At 60.4% G+C, this 20046-nt stretch overlaps 2 protein-coding genes across 3 annotated transcripts; both read left to right on the top strand.

Annotated features, from left to right (window-relative positions):
* Window positions 1–817: 817 nt before the first annotated feature.
* On the top strand, window positions 818–9295 carry LOC104023764 (protein eva-1 homolog C). Its single transcript, XM_075720472.1, has 8 exons — window positions 818–899; window positions 3825–4024; window positions 6637–6760; window positions 6977–7129; window positions 7296–7439; window positions 7600–7671; window positions 8021–8110; window positions 8811–9295. Exons 1-8 carry the CDS (start codon window positions 818–820, stop codon window positions 9194–9196), a joined length of 1251 nt encoding a protein of 416 aa, XP_075576587.1. The 3' UTR covers window positions 9197–9295.
* Window positions 9263–19729, top strand: CCNB3 (cyclin B3). Of its 2 annotated transcripts, none has more exons than XM_075720474.1 (12): window positions 9263–9379; window positions 15588–15706; window positions 15788–15871; window positions 16065–16183; window positions 16715–16796; window positions 17148–17246; window positions 17425–17517; window positions 17771–17908; window positions 18482–18637; window positions 18921–19070; window positions 19262–19392; window positions 19551–19729. In XM_075720474.1, the coding sequence occupies exons 2-12, from the start codon at window positions 15614–15616 to the stop codon at window positions 19621–19623; spliced, it is 1218 nt and encodes a 405-aa protein (XP_075576589.1). In that variant the 5' UTR covers window positions 9263–9379; window positions 15588–15613; the 3' UTR covers window positions 19624–19729. The 2 variants fall into 2 exon arrangements, with proteins under 2 accessions (XP_075576589.1, XP_075576588.1); XM_075720473.1 differs by lacking the exon at window positions 9263–9379 and adding an exon at window positions 14915–14936.
* Window positions 19730–20046: the final 317 nt, after the last annotated feature.

The following is a 20046-nucleotide window of genomic DNA, read 5'->3' as shown; positions in this document are numbered from 1 at the left end:
GGGGAGCCGCGCCGGCTCCTGGCACTGCCGGCTGCTGCCTTCTCTGCTGACCTCAGCCCCAGCACAGAGCGGGCAGCTCCTGCCCGCTGCGCTTCCCTCCAAGCTGCCAGCTGAAGCAGCAGGCAGGGATTTAACTCCTGCGGGGCGGAGGGCACGGGGATGGCACGGTGCCCTCCTGGCAAGATGTCGGGGCGCCTGGTATCTGGCCCTGTGGGGGCAGAAGGGTGGCAGCAAAGAGGTCTCTGCCAGCGGTGCTTGATGCAGGGAGGGTGTTTGCCTTTTCTGCAGGAACAGCTGCCTTGGGAGGCAGTGCGGGCAGCCCTTCCCTTCCTCCTCAGACGGTGAATGGCCGGACATTTGCTGAGATGAAGATTACAGCACACGTGTATCCGGATTTCTGCCTCGCCACGTCCATGAGAAAGCAGGGGGCACGTTGGAAACCTCGCCAAGCCCCATCCCTCTGCTCGGGGGGAACGGAGGCAGGAGGGAAGGGGCTGCCGTTTTCTCCACCAGCGATGGCGATGCCAAGACACAGCACCCGTTCGCCCGCCACCGAGCGCCTTTGAAAACACATCCCTCCCTCCCCGTGGGAGGTGTCCCTGTGCTGAGAGTGTCCCAGCTGTCCAGAGCAGCCCCTTGCCCTGGGCAGCAGACAAAGAGCGGGTACGCAGGCGCCCGCCCAGCCCCAGTGCTTCGGCAGGGCAGAGAAGCGAGCCATTGTCCCCGCGCGCTGCCAGCCCCGGCGCCAGCCGCTGCCGAGGACCGGACCGGTGGAGGCTGCCTGGTGGGACGCAGCAGAGCCGGCAGTGGCTGTGCCATGGCCAGGCTGGTGTGGCCAGCAGCAGCCCTGGTCCTCCTCTGCCTGGCCGTGGGGCTGGAGGCCAGCCCGGAGCTCTCCGGTGAGTCGGGGCGTGGGCAGGGCGACAAGGGATGCCAGGGACCGCGGGGAGGGCGAAGTGACAGTCGGGTTTGCAGGGTAGGGACAAGTGAGGCACAAACCAGTGCAGGCCAGAAGGAGTTTGCCAAAAGAAAAATTGTGGTTTTTTTATCCTCACAGCAGGGCTGGGATCTGAAAACACCCCGTGCACGTCCTGCAGCCCCTGCGTGTGCAAGGGAGCAGCTCCCCCCACTGCTGCTGCACTCCCTTGGACAGTTTGGAGGCAGAAATGCAAAAAAACAAATCTTAAGACTGTCCCTGAGCTTTCCTGAGACCCCCCTGGCCACGATGCTCATGCCCTCGGTGCTGGGCAGTGTGTGGAGCTGAAGGCTCCTGGAGCCAGAGCCCCCTGTGAGTAGGGGGGCTGCAAGATGCACTGCCACAAGCACAGCAAGGGCCAGATCCTCTCCCTGGGGGCAGGGCTGGTGAGCCTTATAGATGTAGCCGAGGCAGAAATTTGGGATCCCTTGTGCCCCAGCACTTGGGACAGTCAGGACGGGTGCAGGCAGTCTGGGCACCCAGGGGCGGCCGTTCCTCTGAGGGATCTTCTAGAAACAGCCATGTACACCTTCCACTCCACTCTGCCGGGCCCGGGTGGTGTCAGAGCCCGGCACGATGCTGCCAAGCGCAGCAGGGCGGGCTGCGGCGGAGAGGATGTGATTTCATCTGGGCAGAGCTAACTGCACAACCGCACCATCAGGGACTGAGTCAGCGGCACCGGCAGGCAACCGGAATCACTCACAAAATCTGCCTGCAGCCTCCTTGCCATGGTTTCACCCACCACCACCCCCACAAAAAAAAAAAATCTTCGAAATTGCTCACTGCCCCAAAATAGTATGATGGAGAAAACTCTGTCCCAGTGGCACTGTTTGAGCCTCGGTTTTAAAATACAAACAGCTGGTGCTGCCAGCCAGAGGAGGGTGCCCGCTGCAAGGCAGGCGGGATTTGTGGAAACCCATTTCTCCCTCTATTCCTCCTCCATATCCCCCACCAGCCCCAGGATTTGGCTCAGCCCTCTGTGCCCAGGGCTGTTCCCGCAGCGGGGGGTTTGGGCAGCTGTCTCAGGGATGGGCAGGTGGGTTTGGAGTTGGTGCCAGGCAGAAGTTGAGCCCTGGGCAGCTCTGGAGCCTGCGCAAGAACCTGGATGCTGCTGCAGGCGTGGAGCTGCTGCAGGGGATACAGAGGAGGGAAATGGGGGCCAGCAGCCCGGGCAGGGGCCGACAGCCCGGGCAGGGTCCCATGCCCCTCACAGCCCCCAGCGTGATACGGGGCAACCAGAGGAGAGGGGCAGGACAGGACTTGTCCTGTCCCCCTCTTTGTGGGCACAAGGGGCTGATCCAGCTCTGTGTCTTCCAAGGAGCATCTTTGCATCTCACTGGAGCTTTGAGCCAGCTAAAACATCTTGTCTGCTCTCATCCACCCTCCTCTGCCTCTCCTTTCCTCTCTCCTCCAGCAAACTTGCAAGGAGAAATGCCAGCAGCTGCCCGTGTCCAAGGGAAAGATTAACTGCGAGCAGGGTCAGCACACAGCCACGTCCACTGACATCTCCCGGGGAGGGATGCTGGCCATGGGTGCCAAAGGGTTAGCGGCAGCAGGGAAGGTGAAAGGGGCCCTTTGTGTAGCTGAGCCTGGTACCGGTTTGCAGAGGGACAGGGGGAGAAGCACGGGGCTAGGAGCCGGCACCCCCACCTTCTTGTATTGGTTTGGGGGAGTTTGACACGCTGCGGGCTGGGGGACAGGGTGCATGTCCTGCCCTGCACCCCAGCACTGGGCTGGGGCTGGCATGCGAGTCCCTCCAAGGACCCCACAGCTGGGGACCGGGGTCTGTGACCCACCCAGCAGCACAGAGCAGTACCTGGCAGATACCAGGTTGCTCTGTCCCCACCTCCCAGCCTCAAAATGATGCTTCCCCTTTGCTTCTGTTTTATTCAAAGGCCTGATGCAAACTGCTCTGTCCAGGGCCCTAAACACCATTTTTTGTCAGGTTTTCCTGCTTCCTCAGCATCCTCCAGCAACCGGTGTCTGCTCAGAGGTGGCAGCTTGCAGAGCTTTTATTAAAACAGCTTCCTCACTCGCCCAGCACCCAGCACAGCTGATACTAGGCAGAGCTGATAGCTGCATGTCAAACCCACTAGAAAGGCTGGGCAGGACAGCCGCACCTTACTGTCCCTTGTAGGGAAAACAACAGGGTAAGTGGTTTGGGGGACAAACTAGGCAGGATTAAAAGAGAGAAATACCCCACGCCAGGAATTCAGGGAGAGAAGGGCCAGTGCCTGTCAGAAAGTCCGTGGGCTGGGAATGGCTTGCACCGATGCACTGGGCTTCTCCAGCAGAGAGACCCGGGGTCAGCTGGGCTCCGATGACGACTCGGTGGCTCACACCCACCCACACCAGCCCGGCCAACTGCGGGAGCTCGGAGCAGCCCCTGGACCCCTCTCTCTTCAAGCTCATGGCTCGGCATCGTGTGACAGAAAGCTCTCCTTCTCTCCCCGGACTCTGGTGATCATCTCTGGGCAATCATCTCTGGCTCATCCTCGCGCTCTTCTCCCCATGTCTCCACAACAAGCCTGATTTTCTCTAAACCCCTGACTGCTCCTCATGGGATTCTTCCTTACGTGTTTTTTCTGGCCTGTGATCCTGCCTCCAGCTTTTGCATCCCTTTGCTAACCAGCTCAGCTACTCCATGCTGCCTTCCAGCCTCTTGGCTGCAATGCTGGATATAAGATTTGCTGCAAGCCTGCCTTCTCTGCCACAGCCCCACTCTGGTCCTGTTTGCCCCATAAGTGCCCCAGCCCAGGATGTCCTCGCTGCCAGGAGCCAAAGCACCACCACCGCCGTAGTCCTGGTGTCTCCTCCAGCCAACACTGCCTGCGCTCTCCCCTTCTAGGGTACCTGCGCAAGGTGCTGAGGAACCACACCACCCACACCTGTGATGGGGAGCAGCTCCTCATCGTCTGCCCTCGCAAGACCACCATCAGCATCCTCGGTGCCTTCTACGGGCGTCGTGTACCTAGCCCCAACCTCTGCCCCAGCCCTGGCAACGCCTCCCAGGAGAGCACCGAGTGCATGTCCGCCACTGCGCACCTGGTAAGGGCAAGGGGGTCCCAAGGGACCGGGCTGCACACCCCTCCTTCCCCAGGTCACTGGGCTGCCTGCTTGGGCTGGGTGGCTGCAGGCAGCGCAGCTTCCCGTGCCCTGAGGGAGGGGAGTTAAGGGTGGACGAGATCTTCTGCGGTGGGTCCCAGGGTGGGGCAGCCCTGCCAGAGGAGGCTGGCAGGAGGCACTGCTGCATCCTAAGCTGGCTTTTGGAGTAATCCCACAGGACGCAGCAGGCTCGGAAAAAGCCCTGGCAACTGGGGCTGGGTCCCAGGAGAGGGGTGGTGCAGCAGCCAGGGTGGAAGGCCCGGGGAGTGGGACAGGAGCCCACAAGGGATGTGGAACATAGAGCGCCCTGTGGGTGCATCCCCCAGGCTTAGCACAGAGCTCGGTTCTTCCCCAGCCAAAAGAAGCACCCATCAATGCTGGCAGCTCCCAAGCAGCAGATTAATGAAGCAAGCCCAAAGGAGAGTCTGTTGATTGCAGTGGCCAGCGCAGGGAGAGGGGAGGAAGGCAGAGGCTCCAGGAAGGAAGGGACCTCTCCAAAGCCGATGCCTGGCTGGAGGAAGTGCTCGCCTGGCTGCTCCAAAAGCTCCACAGCCTGCTCTGTGCTGCAGCTGTGCTCGATTCCACTTTGTGTTCGGGGGAAACCCCTGTGCCCAGTGAGGACATCAGCCCTCCACTAGCCCCACACATGAGACATCATGAGCAGCTTGAGGAATGGGGCAGAGAGGAGCTGGGAGGGATGTCGTCCCTTGGCATCCTGCAGCTTTACCCTAGCTTCTACCTCTCCACGTCGGTGTGGCTGGCCTCAGCATCCATGGCCCTGGAATACTTTGGACCAGACTGGGAGGGAGCAAGGAGAGCAATAATGCTCATTCTGCAAAGCCTCGAGCGCGTGTCCTTTGCCAGCCAAACTCCTCCAGTTCTCAACTACTTCAACCTTGGCGAACGCTGGAGCCCCATCTCCCAGGGCTGCGCTCACCCATGACCCCCTTCTCCCACGGAGCACCTGGGGCTAGAGCTGGCCTTGTAGTCACAGGAGCCTGGTCGCTGCCTTTTCTGGAGCCCTGCTCGGCCAGGTAATGCTCCTGGGCCCCAGCTGCAAGTCCCCGGTCCAGCTACTCAGCTCTACCCATGGCTGGGGAGACGCTGCACCCACCAGCTGCAGGAGAGCGGGTGAGATGGGCAATGTGCCGTGCCAGACGCAGCACACCTAAACCATACCCACTTCTCCCTCCTGTACGCAAGGCTCTGACAAACCCAGGGCAGCCAGGACGCATGGTGGGGGCTGGCAGGAGCGTCATTTGATAGGGAGAGGGTTTCATGTGCTACTTTTCTATTCCTGTTCCAGCTCCTTGCTAGGGCTGGGGCAAAACCGCAGCAAACCCAGCTGCGTGCAGCTGCCTGTGGGGAAGGGGAACATAGAGCCAGAGAAGAGGAACTGGGAGCTCACAAGGCTTTGCTGCCCGGTCCTGCTCCAGCTGCAGATGCCCTCCTGGCATCCTGCGTGTCCCAGGAGCTCTGCAAGTGCCAAGCCTGACCGTGCTGGCATGGCACCAAGCCAGCCCCACAAATGCCCCTGCAAAGACAGGTCACAGTCCCCAGAGCTTGTGTGTCAAGTGCAGGGTGGAGGATACGGTCCGGCACAGATGTTTGGAGACCGAAGGGCAGGTCTGTGAGTGCAGCTCAGGCTTGCAGCAAAATGGAACCACGCCGCTCGAGGGACTGTGACTGCACAGGGCTGGGTTCCCCGCTGCCTGGAGGCTGCTCTTGGACGAGAAGGGGCGTCTGGAGAACAGAGAGCAAGGCTGCTGCTGAGGCTCAGCTCTGTTTAGGCAAGACCTGGGGAGAGAGATTAATTGCATTTCCTCCTCACGTTTCACTTCTGGCAGCCAGTGAAGACCGAGAGGAGGCTCAGTCCTGTGCTGGGCTGGGGGGGACAGGGACAGAGGAGGGAAAGGAGAGATGAAAAGGGGCTCCATCATCTCAGGTGGTGGGACCCCAGGGCCCATGGGCAGGGGGGGACAGCGGGCAGCGGCACAGCCCAGCCCGGTGGCCGGCGGGGACGCTGCCGGAGCGGCCCGGTGCTGCGAGCCCTCGTCCCCCTCTCGTGGCCACGCGTGTGCATTGCACGGAGCTCCGCTGGGCGTGGGTGTGAGTGCAGGCGTGTTGCACGGGGCCGCGTGGCTGTGCGCGCCTGCACGGCTGCTGCGCTGGGCCGTGTGAATGCGCACGGCGGTTGCACAGAGCCGTGTCAGTGTCCACGCCTGCGTGGGTGTTGCACGGGGCTGCATTAGCACGCACGCCTGCACGGGTGTTGCACATGCGTGGCGTGGTGCGGGGCTGGCGTGCGTGGCGACACGGGGACTGGCAGAGCTGTGTGGGCACACAGCTCTGTGTGGGCACAGGGCAGGAACCGATTGAGGAACCGGCACATGAAGCGGGGTGACTGCAGCAGGGGGGACGTGAGCAGCCATAGGGCACCTCTGCAGGGTGAGAGGCCGATTCCCTGAGCCTGGCGATGGCACCGAGGGAGAGGAGACAGGAACGGCCTCAGGACTCCTCACCCATCTTCACGCCTGTCCCGCTTTGCTCTCCAGAAGCTGCTGGCTGAGTGCCAGGACCAGCAGTGGTGCCAGTTCTCGGTGCACAGCCAAGTTTTTGGGCCAGACCCGTGCCCCGGGACACACAAGTACCTCATCGCTTCCTACAAGTGCCGGCCAGGTGAGGTGGAGCGGGGTCTGGGCAACGCTGCATGGGCTCCTCCCCAGCCTCAGCTGCTCGGAAAGGGGCAGAGAGGGCAGCTGAGCTGCTCCTGTATCTCGCAGCTCTCCTCCAGCCCTGCCCTGGGCAGCTCTCAGACCCTTGGCTGGGCTGAGGGAGCAGGGGGCTGCAGGTGATTCAGGATGCGTTGGGATGCCCTGCGGTGTCACTCCCCAGGCAACCATCGGGTCAAGACCGTGTGCGAGAACGACAAGCTGAGGCTGCAGTGCCGACCAAAATCTATCCTGGCCATTTATTCTGCAAATTATGGACGATTCTCGCGGGGCAAACCGGAGTGCGATGCCCTGAACACTGGGGGACCCCAGATAGGTATGCTGGAACAGTTCAAGCCAGAAAAGAGGCCAGAAGCCATGCAGAGAGCATGGCACAAGTGTGCCATGGGGCTGTACCTGTGCCCCTTGGCCCCAGCTGGCTGGTGCCCAGCGGGCAGGGGCAGGCAAGTCTGCCTGTGGGTCCATGCCCCATGTCTTTGCAGAGTGCTTGGCTCCAGACGCCCTGCGGAGGGTCTCCAAGAAGTGCCACCGCAAAGGGAACTGCACCGTGGCTGCTGACCAGGCCACCTTCGGGGACCCGTGCCTCCCCGGCACAAAGAAACAGCTGCGAGTCTCCTACACCTGCGGTGAGAGCCACCCACAGGGCTGAGGGCAGGGGGGCCACTGGCTGAGCCCCCACTGTGCCCACCCCGTGCTGTGCAGACAGGGGTGCGGGGCTCCCTGGGGAGGCAGGGGGCTGCTGGGGACGAGCAGGGTGGTGATGCTCGGTGTGTGATCTCCTTGCAGTGCCCAAGCAGCTGCTGGAGGAGGTGGGCCCTGACACCTCGGACCCCTTCCTGCTCTCGGACTACATGCACGGTAACGTGGGGGGCGGGCTATGCCAAAAGCAGCGCAGCATCGTGTCTGTGCCCAGGTGAAGCACCCCTTCCATGGGCTGTGTGCGTCCATGGTACCCACCGCTGGCACGAGCCCTGCAGCTCATCCCACCCATCGGTCCATGCCTGTGTCTGAGGGGCTGGAGAGATGTGGTCTGCTGGGAGCAGGGGAGAGGGGGACCTGCAGGGGAGCATCCCTACGGGCAGAGGAGTGCTTGTGCAGGAAGGAAGGAGTGTGGCATGGGGAAGGAGGCAGGCAGGGGCAGGCAGCTGGGCAGCGGGGCGCTGGGGAGCACCCCGTGTCTCAGCCCGCGTCCCCTTGTTTGCTGCAGGTGGCTGGTACAAAGGGCCCAGGTTCTCCAGGCTCCGGGAAGACCGGATGATTTTTACTAGCTCTCTGGCAGCTTTTGCCCACCTTTGGGGTACGTGCCCTCCCCGGCTCTCACGCAGCACCTGGGGGAGCAGGACGGGCTTGGGAGGGTGGCTCAGGTCCCGTGATTGCCCCTGCTCGGCCCAGGGCTCAGCTCAGAGCCAGCCAGACCCCTCGGGCAGGGTCAGCAGGCACACGAGGGAAGAGGGCATCAAGCCCCCATGCTGGGTTTGGGGGGGGCCACGTAGGGCAGGAGCTCAGAGGATGAACAAGCCCTGAGCTCCTGCAGCACTGGCGGTTGCGGTGCTGCTGCAGTCCTGCATGCAGACCTTCCTTCTCTGACGGGCTGAAATACCGCTGGGTCTCCTTCCTTCCTGCCCTGTCTGCAGGGGTACTGACGGAGAGCACCTCTCTGCAGGCAAAAAATTTCATTGCCAGGGAAGTTACTCATTTAAATCCCTGGCGAGATGATTCCTCCCACCATGCTGCCTACCCCGCATCCCAGTGGGGGTTTCCTACGGGGAAAGGGGCATTTCGGGACACTGCTGGGTGCTGATGCAGCTCTGGGTGATGCTCCCATGATCACTGGGGCAGGGTCTGTCCTGCCCCTGCAGCCTGGGTGCCAAGAGCATCCCTGCTCCCCTCCTCTTGCTCCCATGTGCCCGGCAGAGAGGGTTTTCCAGGCACTGGTACCCCACAGACTGCAGAGGTGGTTTGTATCCTGGGGTCTTTCTTTGCTCTTCACCCCCCAGGTGTCCCAGAGAAAGTTGGCCTCTACTTTCTTTGTGGGGTCTCAGGAGGCCTCATGCTCCTGCTGTGCATCATCAGCCCCAAAACGACCTTCCTCCAGGAGGTGGGGGAGGCTCTCAAAGACCCAGAGCTGGGGAGCAGCTCGGAGCTGAGCAGGACCAAGCTGCGGGACGAGCAGGACGAAGACCTCCCCGACGACAGCTCCTCAGACTCCTCCTTCCGCCGCCTCACCCGCACCTACCGGGCCACCGACAGCATCTTTGGCCCGGAGCTGACAGCGGCCATGGAGGGAGCAGTGGAGCACCAGGGCCACGGCAGGGAGGAGATCTGGATGCCCAAGGAGTCAAGCCCATACGCCATCCACAAGATCAAATCGGCCACCAAATAAGAACTGGAAGAAAATGGCTGGAGAGCAGCGGGGGCAGAGGCTAAGTGGGATCCGACATCAGAGAGACACAAGAATTTGGGCTCCTCGGGGTGAGTGGGCATCCCGAGTGGCAGCAGGGCCACGGCAGCCCCTGTGTGACCATCAACCCACGGCTCCACCAGCCTGGAAACCTTCAACCCGAGGGTAAGATGCAGTCCCTGGGTGTGATGAGGGGCTGCGGGATGCCTCGTGGGGCCGCTGGCTCCTTTGCCGCAAACACGCCGCTAACCCTAAGCTAACCTCCCCATTCTCAGCTCGCATCGGCTGGCTCTAGTACTTAACCCTGCTCAGCCACGCCGAGCCCACCAGGCTGTTTGCTCCTGGTTTTTTCTTGGGTGCTGGCTTCCACCCCTGGTGCTGCAAACACCCCAGCGTTCAGGCAGCATGCCGGCAGCAGAGACGCAGAAATGGCCAGGATGCGGGGAGAATGCAGGCGGAGTGGGTGGGAGAGCGCTGCGAGCATCAGCCAGCACAGCCCTACCACGCCGCGTGCCTTGCAGCCCCGGTATCCCCAGGGGAGCTGCACCCTGGGGCTGGGGCAGCCGGCAGCTTGGCACAGCGCTGGCTCTCACCTCCCTGCGGGCATTTGGGAGGTCTGTTACCCTGCGTTGCTCATGCTTTCCTTCATGTTGCTGGGGCTTTTTCCAGTAAATAAATGCAACAGCTCATAGACACAACATCCCTCTCTGACCTCTGCCATTAATAGTGGAAGGGGAGGAAAAAGGAAGCGGCAAAGCTCAGCCCTCCCTGTGCAGATCAGCTCCTTGCCTCCCACCCGTTTCTGGCACTGGGCCATGGGGAGCAACAGGTTGGGCCTGTTTTAGCATGGGAAAGGATAAGGTTTTAGCCTGGGGAAGGGAAATGGGGGGAAAGCAGTCCATGTGGATCCCATGAGCAACACTTCCCTGCCCTTGCTCCTTCTCTTGAGCCTGGGGCTCTCTGTCTCGTAAGCAATCCTGGAGCGAACGTCCCCAGCTGCCATGCAGAGGGACTTCTCAGCAGCCCCACAGTGCCAGGGAGCTGGGCTGGGTCTCGGGGCTGCTCCAGCTCCAAAAGTCAGTGCGAGCTCTGTAGTGCTGTTGGAAGGGGCTGGATGGAAGCAGCAACCCAGCTCTTCTCACGATAGGGACACTCCAGGCACCAGTGCTCTTGACCTAGCATGTAGCGGGGTCTATTTTTCCATCCACCACCGCACATGAAGTGCCTGGGCTGGGTGCAGCAAGAGAGGGCTGTGGGGGACGTCAGTGCACCCCTTAACCCAGCTGCTGGCATTGGTGGTCTGCTGGGGGCCAGGGAGGCACTGGCCCCATCCCTGCAGCCAGAGCCACGCTGTGCTCGGAGGTGGATGCTCTCCCGGTGCGGAGCTGAGTGCCATGGCAATGCAGCAGCCTTGTGCTCCTGCTCCAATGAGGTGGGGAAAGGACTTGCATCCTGCCTGGTTTGGGGATTTGCTGAGGGATTCCAGAGCCCAAGGAGAGTTTGGGGACTCTCACCTCAAACCGGCCCCCAGCATCCTTAGATGATGGGCAGGACTGAGACCACAGACTTGCCTCCATGCTTGGACAGCTGGTACAGCTCCTGCTGCAGACAGACAGTGTTCACCTTGCAGGGACTGCTTCTTGCTCCCCGCATCTTTCCTCCAGTACCCCCAATGGCCGGGTGGGATTTCGGCATGTGTGGTGCGAGCTGCAGCCCCTGCAGTGGAGCCAGGCTTCCCGAGAGACTCCTGAGGAGTGCAAGCACGGCAACACCGTGGGGACTGGAAAAGCCGGCTTCCCCCTGCCAAGCCTGGGCAGGACGGGCAGATGTAGACCTGTCCCAAAGCAGGCAGCTTGCCCAAGCCCCCACAGAGCCGCAGGCAGACTTGGATGGGGGGTTTTGGCTGGGGATCTTATCCCACAGGCCGATGCACCATGTTTCCATTGGCAGTGGGATGTGTCCCAGCTCTGCCTGGCGAGTATGTACCCGACTCATATTTTTGGCTGGAACGTGCGCTGCCCCAACATGCGCAAGGAGAGGCAGACACCTGGATCCCACGAGGATCCCAGGCTGACGGCGAGCGAACCTCAGGGAGCTCCCAGGCCAGGGACAGCAGCAGCGGCACCAGGAGAGCTGGGGCTGGAGAGGACGAGCAGCCAAGGAGAAAACAAGATGGGCTGGAGCCACAGCAGCCCTGACCAGTTTTGGGGACTGAAGGTACCCGAGATCTGTGGGACCCAGGTTTAAACCCCCGCCAGCCCTGTGAGCACCCCTCGGCCATGCCGTACACCAAAGCCGTTCTGCTGCTCCCGGCTGCCAGTGGCCCCAGGTCTTTCTGCCAGAGACGTGGCAGAGCTGCCTGTATGCAGACCGAGCCACCCTGCCTGTCAGCAAAGCGAAAGGACTGATCCTGCCCGCACGGCCCCTGGGCAGCAGGTTTAAGTCCCCTCAGAAGCTGGCAGTGGGCTGTTTCCCTAGCAAGGGGCTCATCAGCTCCACCAGCAAGTGGCACGTGGGTGCGGGATTATCCCAAAGGATTTCCTTGGGTTAAACTTAGGAATCTGGAAGGTTTTGCTGGGAACCTGCCAGCTGGGGGAAGCTCTCCTCTGCTGCAGTGCTGAGCTCTGCCAAGCTTACCTCAACTGGGAGGGGGGGGTTCTTTAACCCTGAAGCTTGGTGCAGTGCTAAAAGCCCCCAGGAGCTGGAGAGGGGAAGCGACCTCTGCACGACGGGTGGCATGTGTGCCACTCGTCATCCCAGTCCCCAAGGGAATGGGGATCAGGTCAGAGCATCCCCAAATTATCTGGGACCACAGGAACAGCTCAGACGGTGCGTGGTTGGGTCAGGGGCTGCCCAGCAAGAACCACCCCGCACAAGCAGGGCAGCTCCTGCCCTCGGAGCCGCCTTTAGCTCCCACGAGCCCAGCTCGGTGTCCCCCGGTTGAGCTCAGGCAACGGGCATGGGGTGAGTGCCTCCCACCCTGGGGTTGCAGGCAGGGGTTATCGCTGCCCCCCCGGCAGCCGCTGCCACCCCTACTCCCCCAGGCACTTGCATGGCTAGCTGTGACATGGATGGTGCTCAACGCATCCATCCTCTCTCCAGAAAATGAGATGCTGGGGTCGGGGGGGGGGGTAACCAGCTGGGGGGTCCTCACTGGGGAGGTCAACCCCACCCTCTTTGTGATCTCAGTGGGGGATGAAAAGTGGACAGACCCTCTGAGAGCAACTGAGCTGGTGGAAGAGCCCAAGATGGACCCTCCTGGGTCCCCTGAGCCCAGCAGGCAGGAGCAGAGAGCAGGGGAGGAGGCAAGAGGGACAGACCCTTTCCCCCAGCCATGCTGCAAGGGCTTTTTTGGTGCAAGGAGCTTTCTCCCTGGCCAGCATATTAAACAGCACCCGCTCATGCCCCATCTGATGCTGTGTCTGCAGCAGCGGGTTGTAGCCCTCAGAGCTCGACCAACAGGGATGAACTGGTGGCTGCTGGTGCCATCCCTGCCTGGCCAGATGTGATGGATGCACTCAACCCCTTAACCAAACTCACAGTTGTTTGGTTCAGGGTCCAAAGGAGGTAAAGGCCTTAGCCGTAAATGGGCCAAGAACTTCGCTAGTTCCGATCTGTTCTCTGAAAAGCCACAAAGGAGCAGAGTGACACAGTGAGCATCCATGCATATGAGCTTGGAACACCGATCATGCGATTAACACATGAAAAGTGGGTGGCTTTTCCGAGACTCATTTATCAAGGAACAAAGAAAGTTGTGGGTACAAGGAGTCTCATGCATACTTTTCCCATCACATGTAATTTGACTACAAGCCAACCATTTTATTCCATAAATATGACAGCCTGACTGAGCCTTCCTTGAGCACTCCCGGCTAAGCAGCCTGGCTGCATGGTGGTGATCTGCCCTTGAGCTGGGATGCCTTCAAGGTTGCTCCTCGAAGCAGAGACCTTTTACCAGCGACAGATCTTTGGTAAGCGACTGATACCGCACGTAACGTGTAGTATGGTAATGCAAATCTGTGCCTAGGTAACTTTGATTTTGTCTTGGTAACTTTGACTCTGCCTTCGTAGTTTTGAATCATTGTTCAAATGATTGTGCGGTACAGTAAGTTACCCTTGCCATTGAACTTCATTAAGCCACACTTTTACAATATCATGTTAAAACCACTTTTACTGATCCTCTTCACAGTGTTCTTTAAGTGATCTAAATCACCCGCTTGCAACAGCAGGTCACAGGAGCTGCATGGCCAGCCCAGGGTACACCCTGCCCCCCAAACCAGAGACCCCCAGCCTGGTGAGAAAGGGCAGCCCGGTGTCCGGGGCTGGGGGCAAAGGGGGTGACCTGGGCACGGCATACTGAGAGAACATAACCCAAAAACGTTATCTGCATTTCATTTTTGCCTGTTTCTTAAGGCAAGGTCTTCTTGTGTAGGATGTTTAGCACAATCTTTCTCATAAGGAGCACTTTATGGACACCACCTTAAAGCTTCTTTGGCACATGCTGAGTTTGCAACTCAACATATACAATCAAGACTAAGCCTCTACAGACTGCAATCATGCTGTCTAGCAGCAGTATCGGACAAAATGAGAACCTACTCTTAAGGAGTGCCAAAAGGGTTGGAGTATGATTTTACTCACTGTGTTTAACCTACCATGGTGAGGATACGGTTGCTCGTATCTTTTACAATCATACCCCATGTAGGTTATAACAGGTGGAATGGAAGTTAATTTTCTTGTGCACCGTGAACCAGAGCATTTATTTAACTGTTGATTTGAATAGCTAGAAGACCCTACAGGCTTTGACAGTGAAGTGGTTTTGCAATTAGGGATAAGGCACTGGAAAGTGAAGAAGTTAACTTTGAGTAATGGCTGCAGGATATGCAGTCTTTAGTACTTAAAGCATGAAGCTGTGCTTCCACCAGCGGAGGAACAGGTTTGTTTCTCCGCGTGTTTGAAGACAATTAACAACTCACGGTTAAGAGGGAAGGTTGTCTTAAGCAGCTGGTCTGGTGGACTAAGGGCACGTATTAGTCCAGACTGCTAATTAGCACAGATGAGCAGAGGGAAGAGCACTCCTGCTGCACCCCACGTGTTCGGGTACAGACCTGGGCAACCAGCTCTAGCTGGTCCTGCTTGAGCAGGGGGGCTGGACAAGGTGACCTCCGGAGGCCCCTCCAAGCTCAGCCCGCCCGTGACTGCGACCCTCAGCCCCTGCTGCGGCTGGGGGAAGCCGACGGCAGCCCGGGGCCGGGGCCGGGGCCGCTGGGCCCAGAGGCCTGTGGAGATCGCTCCATCCCCCCCGGGGCGGGCAGAAGAGCCGGGGCTGCTCCCCCGGAGCTCTGGTCCCTCCAGGGCGCGATGGGCGGCGGCGAAGGGCCGGCTCCCCCACCGGCACCCAGCGCGGCCCCCGGGCCGCCATAATGCTCTCCCTACCGGCCCCTGAGAGACGGATTTAAACGGCAACCCGTCCCACCAATCACCGCCCGCCTCGGCCGGCCCGCCCCGCCCCCGCCGCAAGCCCGCCTTTCCATTGGCGGCCGCTGCTGAATTTTAAACCCTGCCGCCCTGCCCCTTAGCAACGGCATCCCTGCCCGCTCGCCCATTGGCCGCCGCCTGGCACCGCCCCGCGCTCCGATTGGGCGACTCTCGGCCAGTGCTGGCCGGCCGCTACCGAGCTGCTACATTCAAAAGAGCCGGGTCCGGCCGCGGGGCGGCGGCGGCGCAGGTGAGCGGGGCCCTGGGGACCCCGGGCCCTCCGGGACCCCCCGGGACCCCCCGCGGGGGTGCAGGGGAGCGCGGCCCGCGTTTGGGGGGTGGCTGCTGAGCGGGGGCCCTCTGAAGGCTTAGTTCTTCCCTTTCCCCAGGGTGTCGATGCCCCGCTCCCCTCACCCACCCGCGGGGCTCGGTTATCCCCCCAGGCCCGTGCCCCAGTGCCCCGGGGGAGGGCAGGGCGCAGAACCCTGTCCTGGGGGCTCCCGCTCCCCCGGGGTGTGGGGGTGCCCCTGAGCCTGCTTCCCCGCATGGTGTTGGGGGTGTGTGGAAGGGAGCGGGAGCCCTTGCATCCTTCTCCAGGATGCTGGGAGCTGCCCCTCCCCCCCTGCTCCTAGCAGGGCGATTTTGGTGGGGGTTGCGGAGCTCCATGTCCCCCCCTCCCCTGGGAGGAGCACACCAGCCCTTCCCTGCACCCCTGGCCAGGCCTGCACCCTCCCCGGGCTTGCCTCAGGGCACTATCTGCCCGCTCAGGGAGAGGGTTGGGGTCTGTCCCTTCTGCACTCCCCCCCCGGGAGGGGTGAGGTCCCCGTGGCTCTGCCCCCAGCCCTTGAGGGGGTCCCTGGGGGCAGGCAGCTGCCCGCATCGAGCCCTGCTCTGCTCGCAGCTTGCTGGTACAGGCCGAGGGAGAGGATGCCGTTGCCACGCAACGCCAAGATGGTGAGCACCAAGCAGCCCCGAGCAGGCAAGGTGGGCCCTGCTGCGGAGAATGCCAACCCTGAGAAGGTGAGTCCCGAGCCGGGCAAAGGGTGTGGGGGGCTCCTTTGGGGCAGCTGCCCCCCCAACTTCTAACAGCCTCTGTTGCAGGAGGAGAGCTGTCAGGCCAAGAGATCTCCATCCTCACCCCAGGGCGGGCCCAAGAAGAGGTCGGCGTTTGGGGACATCACCAATGTGAGTGCTTCTGTGGGCATGGGGGCTTTGGTACCCTCCTGTGAGCCCTCTGTGGGAGTGGGGCTGGGTATCCCCTCCAGCACGTGGAGTTGGGGGTGTCCTGTGCCCTGTCAGCAGGAGGAGAGGTCTCCCTGTGGGGTACATTTTGTTTCCCTCTGTGCACCTCTGTATACCCCCATTCTCACCCAAACAGGCTCACAAGACCCAGGTGGTGGCAGGAAAGAAGGAGGCTGTGAAAGTGGCACCGCAGAAGGCCCAGAGGGCCCATGCTGCCCTGGGGGTGGCCAAGAACAATGAGATCAACCTGAAAAAGTGAGTAGCACGGGGAGATGGGGACAGGGACTAGGGCAGGAGGGACACTGCAGGGCCAGCACCTGCAAACCTGTCCCATGGGGAAGAACAAGCAATGGTGAGGGCTTCCTTTGGGCAACAGAGACCATGAGCCAGACTAGGAGGGCAGACAGTAGGTAAAAGGCCTCAAGTTGCACCAGGGGAGGTTTAGATTGGATATTAGGAAAAAATTCTTCACCAAAAGGGTTATCAAGCATTGGAACAGGCTGCCCGGGGTAGTGGTTGAGTTGCCATCCCTGGAGGTATTTAAAAGACATGTAGATGTGGCAGTTAGGGATATGGTTTATTGGTGGACTTAGCACTGTTGGATTTACAGTTGGACTTGATGATCTTAAAGGTCTTTTCCAACCAAAATGATTCTAAGAGTCTCTATGGGGATATTTTAGGGGTGGTTTAGCCCCTTCCTGAAGCAGCAAGGGGTTCTGGAGAACCCCTTTCAGCCATGAGATGTGGCCTCCTCCCAGCAATGATTTATGCTTTTGTCCTGTCCAGGTCAATGAAGAAAACTCCCCCGATAGAGGCTCCTGCAGAGCCTAAGGAAGATCCTGTGCCAGAGGAGCCGGTGCCTACGCAGGTACCAAAGCCCTCTGAGGAGAGGGTGGGGACCCTGGGCTGCAGTCTGGCCCCAGTCTCATCCTGATGGTGCTGGTCTATGGCTGCCGCTGGTGATACTGGGGCAGCAGGCAGTGCTTTGGAGCTCAGAGATGCTCGGGCCAGTGCAATGGGAAGCTGGGGAGTGGGGCAAACTCCCCCACCTTCTTCCTTCAAGAGATCTCCCATGGGAAAGAGTGGGGTGGGGGCTGCGGGGGGGTGGGTGCAGATGGGGAAGGGGGTGCAAAGATGCAGCAGCCTTGCCCTAAAAGGGTGACTGGCACCCGCAGAGCTCAGGGCCTCCCCCTTACCACTGCCTCCTCCCTCCCACCAGGTACCAGCAGTAGAGGACATAGACAAGGAGCAGCTGGGTGACCCCTACGCCAATGCGGAGTACGCCAAGGAGATCTTTGAATACATGCGGGAAAGAGAGGTGGGTGATACCTGGCCAAGGAGGTGGCAACACTGTCTGGGGAAGGGGTGACTGTGCAGGCAGGGCCACCCGCTGCCCGGAGGCTCTGAGCACCTGGCGGGGGTCTGCGTGGGGCAGGAGGAGGCTTGTTTGAGAGTGGTGGTGTCCAGACAGTCCCTGACAGCTGGTACCTTGGCAGGAGAAATTCATACTCCCTGACTACATGGAGAAGCAGCCAGACATCAGCGGGGACATGCGTGCCATCCTGGTGGACTGGATGGTGGAGGTGCAGGTACGTGGGCATGGGGAGGGGTCATGGTCTTCTGCAGAGCAGTGCCCACCCTGCCTTTGGGACCTCTGTATGGCAGCAGAGGCTCCTGCAAGTGTCCCTGCAGAGCTGATCTTCCCCTCCCCAGGCTGGGCATGAGCCTGCATCCCTCCCTCTGAGCCTGGGCACCTCCAGCCCCTGTGAGGGAACCTGGGGGGCCAGGCAGGCCTAGCTTCTGCCTGGCACCCCCTCTTGACCCCTGCCCACATCCTTGCAGGAGAACTTTGAGCTGAACCATGAGACGCTGTACCTGGCTGTGAAGCTGGTGGACCACTACCTGGTGGAGGTGGTGAGCATGAGGGACAAGCTGCAGCTCATCGGCTCCACCGCCATCCTCATTGCCTCCAAATTTGAGGTGACTCCTCGTGCACTGTCGTGGGGCACTGGGGCAGAGGGAGCTGTGCCTCTCTGGTCCCCATGGGTTATTGGAGAAGGCCAGGTCCCTGCGGTGCCAGGCCACTGCCCTGAGAGCTGCTGGGGTGGCATGTCTGTCCTCAGGTTACCCCTTCCTATCCCAAGGGTTGTGAATGCAGCCCCCATGGGCTGGATCCCACCTCCTGGTGTCAGGGGAGACCTGGCTCCTCTCTGCTCTGCAGAGACCACCAGGACACCTGAGTTCACCTCATGCAAGCAAGGTTTGGAGTTAGAGCCAAGGGCTGGGGCAGTATAGACAACACATAAGCCCCCCTGGATGTTTTAACAGTCCTTTCAGGGTCTGGCAGAGCATGAGCCCTTGCAGGGCCTGCAGACTGGTAGGGTTTAGTGGTGGACTTGGTAATGTTAGGTTAATGGTTGGACTGGATGATCTTAAAGGTCTTTTCCAACCTAAACGATTCTATGAGTCTATGATTTCCTAAGCACTGCTAGGATGAGCCTCTGTTAGGGTGCTGAGTCTCTGTTAGGGTGCTGAGCAGTTGTGCCCTGGCAGGAGCGGTGCCCGCCGTGTGTGGATGACTTCCTCTACATCTGCGATGATGCCTACAAGCGGGAAGAGCTCATTGCTATGGAGATGAGCATCCTCAGCACCCTCAAGTTTGACATCAACATCCCCATCCCCTACCGGTTCCTGCGACGGTTTGCCAAGGTGGGTGCAGCAGGAGGGTGGGCTGGTGTCAAGGTGCCTCCAAGCACCCCTTGCATTGGCTCCCTGGAGCAGTGATGTGCATCCCCGGGGCCCCAGCAGGCAGCAAGGAGGGTTTGGCCAGGCCCCCCAACAGGGTTGAGGGGTGAAGGTGCTTGGTCTGTGGCAGGCTGGGGGTGTGGGATCTGTGTCCTGTGCCCCAGGGGCACCACTAGATCCCAAAAAGGGTGGGGGGGGAGCAGGAAAGCAGTGTTGCTCAAAAGGCTGAGCCTTGCCCTGTCTGCAGTGTGCCCGTGCCACCATGGAGACGCTGACGCTGGCCCGCTTCCTCTGTGAGATGACCCTGCAGGAGTACGACTATGCCCGGGAGAGCCCCTCCAAGCTGGCTGCCAGCTGCCTGCTGCTGGCACTCACCATGAAGAACCTTGGTGGCTGGGTAAGTGCCTGCCCAACCTGCTGTCCCCCCCCGAGGCATCCTGGGAGGCACCATGGGGGTGCAGGAGTGAATGGACCAGTATGTGGGGGTGATGCTCTGGGGCTATGCTCAGATTTGGGGGGCTGGAGAGGGAAAATAATGGCTGTGACATTGCTGAGAGGATGCAGTTCAGTCCCGTTGTCCCTTTGCAGACCCCCACACTGGAGTACTACAGTGGGTACCGCTCCCAGGACCTGCATCCCCTGGTGAAGAGGCTGAATTTCCTACTCACGTACCAGCCCCGCGACAAGCTGAAGGCCGTGCGCACCAAGTACTCGCACAGGTGAGCATCATGGGGCTCTGCCTCATGCCTGCCCCCTCTACAGAGGGTGGCACCGCCAGCACGCACTCTTGGGTGCTGCAGAGAGCTAGGGGGCCCCTGGGTGGGTGGGTGGGTGTCAGGGCTGTGGCTGAGCTCTAAGCCAACATGGTTCCTTCCAGGGTCTTCTTTGAGGTTGCCACAGTCACCCCCATGGACATGCTCAAGCTGGAGGAGATACTGAAGAGTTGCTAGCCCTGTCTCTGTAAATAGCCTGTAAATAGCCAGGTGTTCTCTGGCAGGGGAGCACCATGTACATAAATAATAGCAATTTTAACTGAAAGGGAGGGTGGGGAAAAAAAGTCATGTGGAATTGTCAATAAAATATTGTGTTTGTCTTACATGCTGGTGGTGGCTGCTGGGACAGGGGTAGGGGATGGTGGTGGAGATTATGCTGAGCCCTTGAGCTGTGGTTCCTTTTGCTGTATTGGGGTGGGGGGGGGAGTTGCATGATGGGGAGCAGGAAAAGGTGAGAGCAGGAAAATGAGGGGTGAAGGGGCCAGGTCCCTATCACCCTCCCCACACCCCTCACCTTCCCCTAAGTAATGACACTACACAAGCAGCAGCAATGAGTATCTTTTCTCCAAGTATTTACACAGCTTAAATACCCACGTGGGG

Source organism: Pelecanus crispus, chromosome 13 (assembly GCF_030463565.1).
Source record: "Pelecanus crispus isolate bPelCri1 chromosome 13, bPelCri1.pri, whole genome shotgun sequence".
Lineage (NCBI taxonomy): Eukaryota > Metazoa > Chordata > Aves > Pelecaniformes > Pelecanidae > Pelecanus > Pelecanus crispus.
The sequence above is the reverse complement of the archived record's forward strand: the minus strand, read 5'-3'. Positions and strand labels throughout refer to the sequence as shown.